The sequence below is a fragment of the Limulus polyphemus genome, unplaced genomic scaffold (assembly GCF_000517525.1).
Source record: "Limulus polyphemus unplaced genomic scaffold, Limulus_polyphemus-2.1.2 Scaffold10068, whole genome shotgun sequence".
NCBI classification, from domain to species: domain Eukaryota; kingdom Metazoa; phylum Arthropoda; class Merostomata; order Xiphosura; family Limulidae; genus Limulus; species Limulus polyphemus.
Window position 1 is genome coordinate 5,495 of NW_013675678.1, and position 8,897 is coordinate 14,391.

General features: G+C 30.7%; 1 protein-coding gene and 1 long non-coding RNA gene across 2 annotated transcripts; one reads left to right on the forward strand and one right to left on the reverse strand.

The window, feature by feature from the left end:
• Positions 1–6: 6 nt before the first annotated feature.
• Positions 7–6,841, forward strand: LOC106476215 (chorion peroxidase-like). The gene is made up of 9 exons (XM_022380145.1): positions 7–186; positions 665–803; positions 1,123–1,340; positions 1,838–2,032; positions 2,822–2,977; positions 4,696–4,752; positions 5,115–5,228; positions 5,680–5,815; positions 6,535–6,841. Exons 2-9 carry the CDS (start codon positions 703–705, stop codon positions 6,839–6,841), a joined length of 1,284 nt encoding a protein of 427 aa, XP_022235853.1. The 5' UTR covers positions 7–186; positions 665–702.
• Positions 6,842–7,754: 913 nt separating this feature from the next.
• On the reverse strand, positions 7,755–8,897 carry LOC111083555. The gene is made up of 3 exons (XR_002609105.1): positions 8,728–8,897; positions 8,332–8,437; positions 7,755–7,839 (listed from the first exon to the last, which is right to left on the reverse strand). It is a non-coding gene; the product is annotated as an uncharacterized LOC111083555 (long non-coding RNA).

The following is an 8,897-nucleotide window of genomic DNA, read 5'->3' on the forward strand; positions in this document are numbered from 1 at the left end:
CGAATAACGATGTTGAAACAAACTACACCTTAACTCCTTCTCCCGATATCCTGAACGATACCAATTTAGGCAATTTGATTATAAGCAAAGTTTTGACAGACTCCAAGCTACTTGATGAAGCTATTGAGAAAGCTCTTAAAGGCTTGAAGGAAAGGGTTTCATATACCAAAAAGCCAGCAATACGAAGTAAGCGATCTGAGTTATCACATTACCTTAGTAGTTTACTGACATAAGAATTGAAAGTTCCATTTACTTTTTCACTATTTCAGCATTAATATAAATTAATGTTGAATATCGAATAATCACAATTTTCTAAAACAAACGTCTTTAAACGGACAAAGGCGAGCGAAACAATCCACAACTAAATCTCTTTTGCAAAATATGATGATAACAAATCGTATGGAAATTTTCAATCAGTCAGTAAACGTAGATATTTCACGTTTAATTTAGCATATAACGGTAGATGAAAGATTCAGTAAATATATACATATATGTGTGGTTTTTATGGATATTTTTCTTCTTGGACACATTTTACTATTCACTTTAATTATACAGTTTTCTTTACTGTGTTGGGTTACTATGTATTTGCTGTTTATGAATGTTATAGTCCAAAATCAAATTAAAGGATCTTGCATCCGGTTCTACAAAAGCAATTTCTCTACAGAAGCAGGTAGAAAGTCTTCTCTCTCACAATGTTCAGCCATGACAACCTACCATAACCGAATGTTAGGAGATAGCAGAGTGTCAAAAATGGTTGAAAAAGCCAATGTATTTGAAGAAACGACAAAGGTTTTGGCTAGAAAGTAAGTTTTCTAATAATATCTTCCATATTTGACTAAACAGGCAAATAAAAAAAATACATAAAAGGGGCATTTAGAAAAATTACTTTAGATTCTACCATTAGCTCTTATATAAACAAACACAAGAAAATTATACGAAATGCTACTAAATATATTTCGCTGTGGCGAGGGAAAAATTATGTTCTCTGTACTACACTTTGAAGTTTGAAGTCAAAAGTTTTACTGGACGTGACAGTGTAAAAGGTACGTGGTCATGTGACTGAATGTCCATTAGCTCTTTATTTCTGGAATGAAATGGACACCATCTTTACCTTTCTTATAGGTTAGGGTTAAAGAGCGAAGAAGTTTCTGCTTTAGCCGATGTCAGTTTAAAATCAAGCAAGTTGGGAAGTATGTTCAGTGAAGATGAAGAGCAAAAAACGTGTAGTTGTGCACAAAAATACCGGGAATTTGACGGAACATGTAACCGTTTACAATCTCCTAAAGACGGTTCTGCTTTCACCTGTTTGACCAGACTTCTTCCAGCCAAATACGCTGACGGTGAGTGTTACACTGATTAGTGCACTTTTGGTATAAGTTTATGAAGGTATTTCAAAACCAGTAAAATGTAACTTTAGTCAGATCAAGCTTGTGAAGGTACCAAATTTATTTTTCGTACTAGTAGCATTGATGAAGAAAGCAAAACTTCCTTTTCATAAAACGTAGTAGTAGTTTTCCAGAAATGTCGGTTTTTGGTATATATTCAGTATTTTTTTTCTTACAAGTAAAATATAAATAAAGACTTTAATATTGTCAGAAAGCATTTTTCTTTTATAATTTTAGATTTATATTCGTATTGCTAACTGTGCAGATTATTGTGATATATATTTAAATGTAAAAATAAATGAGCAAAAACAAGCTTATGATTGTTTACAATTATTATGTCTAGAGAAACTCTATTATTTGGATTTCATCAGCCTCCCCCTCTATCCACATAATATTAATACTTGTTACAATTATATTATTTATTAATATTTAGAAAATATATTTGCGTACAGGTATTTCTGAACCAAGAAAAGCGAAATCTGGAAGAGACTTACCTAATCCTAGACTAGTATCAACTACAATCCATACCGATCAGAACAGAGAAGCATTTTTTACACATTTTCTGATGGTGTGGGGACAGATCATGGATCATGACAGTGCCCTCGCTCCATTTAACAGCGCCCCAGAAGAGGAAGTGATACTTGGAGGTAGATCTCAATTTTCTTTGTTTATTTATCTTCTCTTTTTTTGTTTACGTATAGATGTATAATCACGTGAGGTACAATACTTTTAAATCTTATTTTCCGTCAGCTAAGCCAGTACAATTAGCTGAGCGGGAATAGGGTATCTAAGTCAGTCTAAATATGAGGATACTTAGAAACGTTAATGGTGTTGAAATATATACCTTAACAAATTCACAATTTTAATTTTATTGTTCTAACAGAAATAGACTATATTTGTAATCTAAGTATTCTGTTATTTTCGTGTTTTAAATATGGTAGCGTTAACATTAGAACATTAACATTAATAACATTAGAAAACACAATAAACAATTAAACATTAAATCAGATGAAAATCATCAAACTCTTATTATATAATCAAAAAGTCCAATGGAATTATGAACATCGTTTAAACTTAATCACAATCATCACCTTAGTTAAAACTGAACTTTTTAAAATCAGTAAAGGATACATATCATATTCAACAGTATTATTTACCAGTTGGAATACGGGGATATTTTCTCTCGTGAATGAATTAACACAGCGAATTATTTAATGATTTGCTGTTTTAACTTTTCTTGTAAGGAAAATTGCATCATTTCAATAATAATGTTTAGATCCAGAAACCATTACATAATTAAGATACATTCATTATCGTGACATGTGTTTTAGTTTTTGAAAATATCCGGGAATGGTCAGTTGTTTGAATGTTTTTTATGAACACTAGTGGAATCTATACTAATATTTGCATTTAACATTTTCATTTTAATCGTCAAGATGGAGCTGAACGCATGGACTGCTGCGATTCAGAGCATATCAATGATACACGATGCCTTCCGATCGAAATTCCTCAAGATGATCAATTCTTTAGTCAATTTAATGAAAGATGCATGAATTTCCGAAGGTCTGCCAGCTGTCCAAAATGCTCACTGGGTAAGCTCTTAAGCTATTATTAACCTGAGAAAATCTTGGTGAGTAAGTATAGTTGTGTTTCTAGAGAAAAAATATGATTTAGATATTATACTTGTTCAACATAAGTCTTGACATTGGTGTTTGATACAAGTCTGAGAACGAGGATTCTCTTCTTTGCACTTTCTTAGATGAATATTTTTATTTGAACTAATTCTTAAAGTTAGTTTGAAGCGTCCTGTAAACTTTGAATATAATAGATATTTCAGATTGATTCTTGCTATTAAAACCTTACGATAAGATTCCATAAATTTTATTATTTAGTGATTAATGTATATGGTTACAATATTTGATTTTTTCTCTATCAGTTAGGATTTTCTTTGCATCATTATAATTATTTTTTTTATCAATATCAACGTTGGTCATTATTAATTGAAAAAAATGTTGTAGATGCAAAAAGTCTCCTTGTTCAGTATTCTTGTTCAATATTGCTAAAATATTCTTCTTGTTCAATTATTGACCTACTAATTCCTTGACATATTAGAATTGTTTATAAGTATTCTACATTTTTGTGTGAGGGTGTTATTTATGCTTTATCCAAACGTTTTTATTTAGCGTTCAATTTGAAACAGTCAGTATTCAATTTTTAACCGCGACATAGCGACTCATGGAATGACTCCGAGTTTTTTTCAAGTACAAACTTTTAGCTTATAACTCCTTCATCTCCTGACGGATTGGAGTAAAAATTACAGATTTGGAATAAAGAGATCCAACATTTTCGATTGATGTATTTGACCAAGCCCAAGGTCTAATAGTTTAATTTACTCTAATCGTGTCTGAAATAATTTTAATTTGATGATAGGCTGGTAGAGATCCTTGTTTGTAATAAAATCGAATCGGGTACACGCGTGCCCCAGACTTGGTATTGGTGGCGTGCAAAAATATAACTTATAAAAAGGGGAAAAGTTCTCATATATTAATTGACTCAAATCCTGCCTAAAAGTATTTGAAGCGCCGCAGGTATTGAGGTTAGCTTTTCTTTTTCTTATAATCGACTATGTTAGCTTGATAGCATCAACTTTTGATTGTTCTATGTTTAGTTCAAGGAACTATTTAGTTTTCAAAAGCAATAACGAACAAAGTATAATAAAATTACACTTCCAGGCTAATCGTGCATTGTATATTTCTTTAGAGCAAGATTTTGGACGATTAGTATATAATGAGAAATTGGTTTGAAAAGTATGAGAAAATAGTCAGAAACAATAATTTGATTGAATTATTCCCGAATTTCATAATAGTTAAATTAATACCTTTTCACCTATGGATTGTAGTTCAGTTTATTTTTATATGTTAAACATGTTAAACGTTACTTTCTTTGTACGTTATTACTCCATAACATCAATTTGGAGAGATACACTATCATAGAATATCGATCTGTAAGAAAAATGTCGCTGAAAATATGAATAGTTTCATATGGACCACTCATTTCCTTTTCTTGGTGTTGGAATCAATGTTTTGGACTCTATGCTAACCTCTTCATCATGTAGAGTTCTTTAGAAACGTTTCTTGAAAGACGTCACTGAAATATCAACTTACCCCAAAGTTATTTCACTAGACGCTTCATTTTCTAGTATTAAACACAGAGGAAGTAAGCAGCTTGAGAAAGAAAGGTCTCAAACAATGCAATTTTTCTTTAGGTTAATTAAATGTGTAGCTTATCTTAAAATAACTCTTAATCTTAGGACCCCGGGATCAGTTAAATTCTCCCACCAGTTTCGTTGACGGTTCCATTATTTACAGCTCTTTCATAACTTTAAATATTTAAAATTGAAATAACATGAATTTAAGACAAAACATATCCTAAACGCTCATATTATAGTTATTTGGACAATGTATAACAATAAATTATTGTTTCTGTTTCTGTGAACAAAAATTTAACTGTTGAGGAATACTTACCGTCTTGAAATAGTCGCAGTGATTGAACGGTGTGAAGATCACTTAATTCAACTTTTAATTGATAAAGTTTTTCCGAAACATTCCAGTAAAATAGTGATTTAATTGATATTTTACAGATTTCTTATTTCGGAATCTCAGCTTACATCGGGTTTATAATAGAAAATAGGTACAAAAGAACGTATTCTAACTGTCTTTCTTTTGATAGGTTTGATGAGGTTTCAGAGAGATTCAGAGAGAAATGTCATTTTACCACGATCTCGAAACGCTAGAGGCGATTTGTGTAGTGATCCAGGAAATAGATTATTCTGCTTTGACGCAGGTAACGAATAAAAGAAATAATTAGATTTTGTAATCTAGGATAACACGATGAATAAAACCAATAATGTTTATTTCAAATTAGGAATAACTATATATTCATGCATAATTTTATGTTGTTCATAAACTGTCTGAAAAGTATTCCATCATTAAATGTGTTAGCACATTGTATTTATATTCTGATCAGGAGTGTTGTTATGTTGTGTATTTTGGACCTATAGTTTTTACCTCACTAATATGTACATTAGAGCTGTAATATAACATATCAAAAGACAGAGTGTATGAACTGTAATGTTCGTGCTGTATGTTCAGTTCCCAGAAAAGTTTTAATTAAAAATTAACGGATTAAAATCCTGGCTTGCAGCAATTAGTTTTTGTATGGCTATTTATGTTGAAATAAAACTGTATTTTCCAAAGCAGACAGTGTTAGAGATAATGTTTCTCGGTTTCTCCAGGAGATCGTCGGTTGAATGAACATCCAGCCTTAACAGCTTTACACACCATATTCATTAGAGAACATAACAGAATTGCGAGAGAATTGAGAAGAATAAACCCTTGCTGGAATGATGAGAGGCTGTTTCAAGAAGCCAGGTTAAGCTTATATTGTTTAGAAGTGTTTGATCAAAGCAAACTACCTTCATAGATCATGGCTAAACATTAACCAATAATGAATATAGAAAAGTTAATATATGTCTCTTATTGGGGTATACAAAGTCACGAGCTCATAAATATTATTATAATATGAAAGTATTTATTCATGAAATGGTGTCGTTGCTGTTAAACATATTTTACTTATGAGGAGTGTCGAAATTCATGAGAACAAAAACATTATTATGTTAAAAATGTATTTATTCATGCGTTGGTATCCTAGTTGCTAACTATATTTTCTGCTGTTATCCTAATATGTCACGATGTTCAATCATTTTAGGAAATTAATGTTACTCCGAATTTCAAATATGAGGTTAAAATGCAAAGTAATCATAATGATAAATAGCATATGTTAAAAATGAAATAATGATAATTAAAATATTATATATATATCAAATATTATAATCAATGCTGTAAAACAAACTACCATTACAGAAGTAATAGAATTGAGATTGTTTATATTTACACAATTCATATTGAACATCTTTATTATAAAAGATATATTTGTATATTTTCTTCAGTAATAATTGCCACTACTTTTTTTCTAATTATTCTATTAATTAATTTTTATGAAATACTAGTTAATTCATAAAGGCTTTCTATGTATTTATTCATTTTGTTAATGGCCTATTGATGTTTGCTTGTTATTGTTGTTTCTTAAGGAGGATCGTGATTGCTGAGATTCAAATGATTACATACAATGAATTCTTAAGGCTTGTCGTGGGTCCTTACTATCATCAGAGGTTTTTGTTAAGAACTCTTCGAGATGGTTTCTTCACTGCATACAACCCTAACATCAATCCTGCTATGATTAATGAATTTACCTCAGCATGCTTTCGATTCGGCCATTCTACATCTCAAGGTTCTTTCACAGAAATTCCATCATCTGGTAATCCCACAAGTTTCAAGTTGCAAAATAACTTTTTCCACCCATTTGGCCTCTACCAAGGAGATTTGAGAAAGAAGTGACACGAAAATTAAATATAGCTCTAAGGTAATCTACGTAAGGTCGAATTCCGTGATCTCTGCCCCTCTGAACATTTATAGCCATAAGATCTAGTCCGAAACTGTCGTCCCTCTTGCGGTACAGATGGTTAGTCAAATCTTCAACGATAAAGTTATCAGATTTTTGAGCCAACTGATCAGCAAGTCCTCTCACAAGCAATTCGGTCTGCTGCACTACGGTAGAAGGCATTAAAGATCTTAAATAAACAAACAAACATAATATCTATGATTATGATCCATCGACTATAACAATAATATACTATAGAAACAATATATGAGTGATGTTACATTCTGATATAAGAAATTTAGGTATGTGAAATATTCACTATACAAACGTACTCGTAAACTTGTTCAAACTTGACATTCTAGAAATAGAAAAACAATATCTTAAAATCTAACGAAACGTTTTCACAATCTTAATTTATTCCTAAATTAATTAGTCGTTGAAATTTTAGTCTTAGAACTTCGAGGTCTTAATATTTCTGTCTCTTCGTTACCACTTCAGAGCTTGTAACGCTAAACTGCGGGGTTCGATTACCCATCGTTGTATAGCTTTACGAATAAAAATAGATTCATAAACATTATCCACATCTTTGTAATTGTACATAAATGAGTCTTTAAAAATTCTTGTTCATACAGTGTGATCAAGAAATGTGATAATATAACAGACAAAAGCGGAAATTAGAAATGTTTCAACTTTTGAAGTAAAAAATACTTATGACAAAAACATGTTTATATTTTATCGTGTGTCTTACAATTTATCTTAGAAAGAAGCAAGCCTACACCTATTATTCTACGAATCTTAATAACATTGTGTTACACAGCTAGAAATAATTCTAGCATTAGGTGAAAACCTTTAAAAACAGAAAAAAATCAAAACTGATAAATAATGTTACTTACAAGTATCACACCATGGCGTGAAATCAAACGATTCTCGAGATGAACATTTCAAAGATGGATTACTAAAATTAACAAACGTATAAAGTGTTTAACATAACTTTCCTCAAAACATCACATTCGCAACTCCAAAAAGTAATGAAAGATTCTAAACTACTAATTTTTTATTGTTTTAGGGACAAATAAAATAAAAACGTAGAAGATCATAGTAATCTGAATTATTTTCACGGCTAACTATTTCATACGAGTTATAAGAATATAGTAATTCTGTACATTTTTACTTATATTATATTACTTTACACATTATAAAATCATTAAAATATTTTATCTGAACGATTTTGTTTTGTATAGTTTACAAAAGCGATTTTTATTATTTATTAAAAGTAAGTTTAACTCATTCGCGTCTGTTACATTACTTAAGAATCTTACGTAAACATTTAACATGAAAATCATAAAATTGCTTTCTTACTATTCTGTTTCTAGTACATCATCAATCTAGCCGTTACTAAGTTTTACAAGGTAAGAAAACAAATAAAGAAAATAGTTTTCTGTCTTACGTCCTAGAGACTGGTAGGAAGATCCATTGTTGTAGTTCATCTACATCATTACTGTTCTCACACAAAATTCTGGACAAAGTTACCTTTCGGATTTCTCTCAGTTGGGCTGTGTAGACGATCAATTTAAAAATAAATAATGTCAATAATATTATTTTCTTTTATACTTCATACAATAATTCTGAAAATTGTATTATTTATAAAACATTTAAAAGTAAAGTTGTTAAAACACTGTGTATGATTTTAAATACCAAACAACCTGAAAAACTATACACTGTGCATAGTTTTGTGTGTGTTACTGGATTAGACATATTTTGAAAGGAACATTTACTTAAAGTATCGAATGATGAATAAACAGCTTAAATTGTTTGAAAAGTACGAAGCAAATATTGATCGTACCAGCTGTGAAAGAGCCAGCTTCTCCATACACATCAAAGAAGTATCGATCTCCAAATCTCAATCGATTGTATTGTAACGCAATAATAAAACCACAGGTAGGCCCGACAATACCACCTGAAACTGGACTTTCTGAAATACTACCTGAGAAAAAGTCAATGTCGTCAACGGAC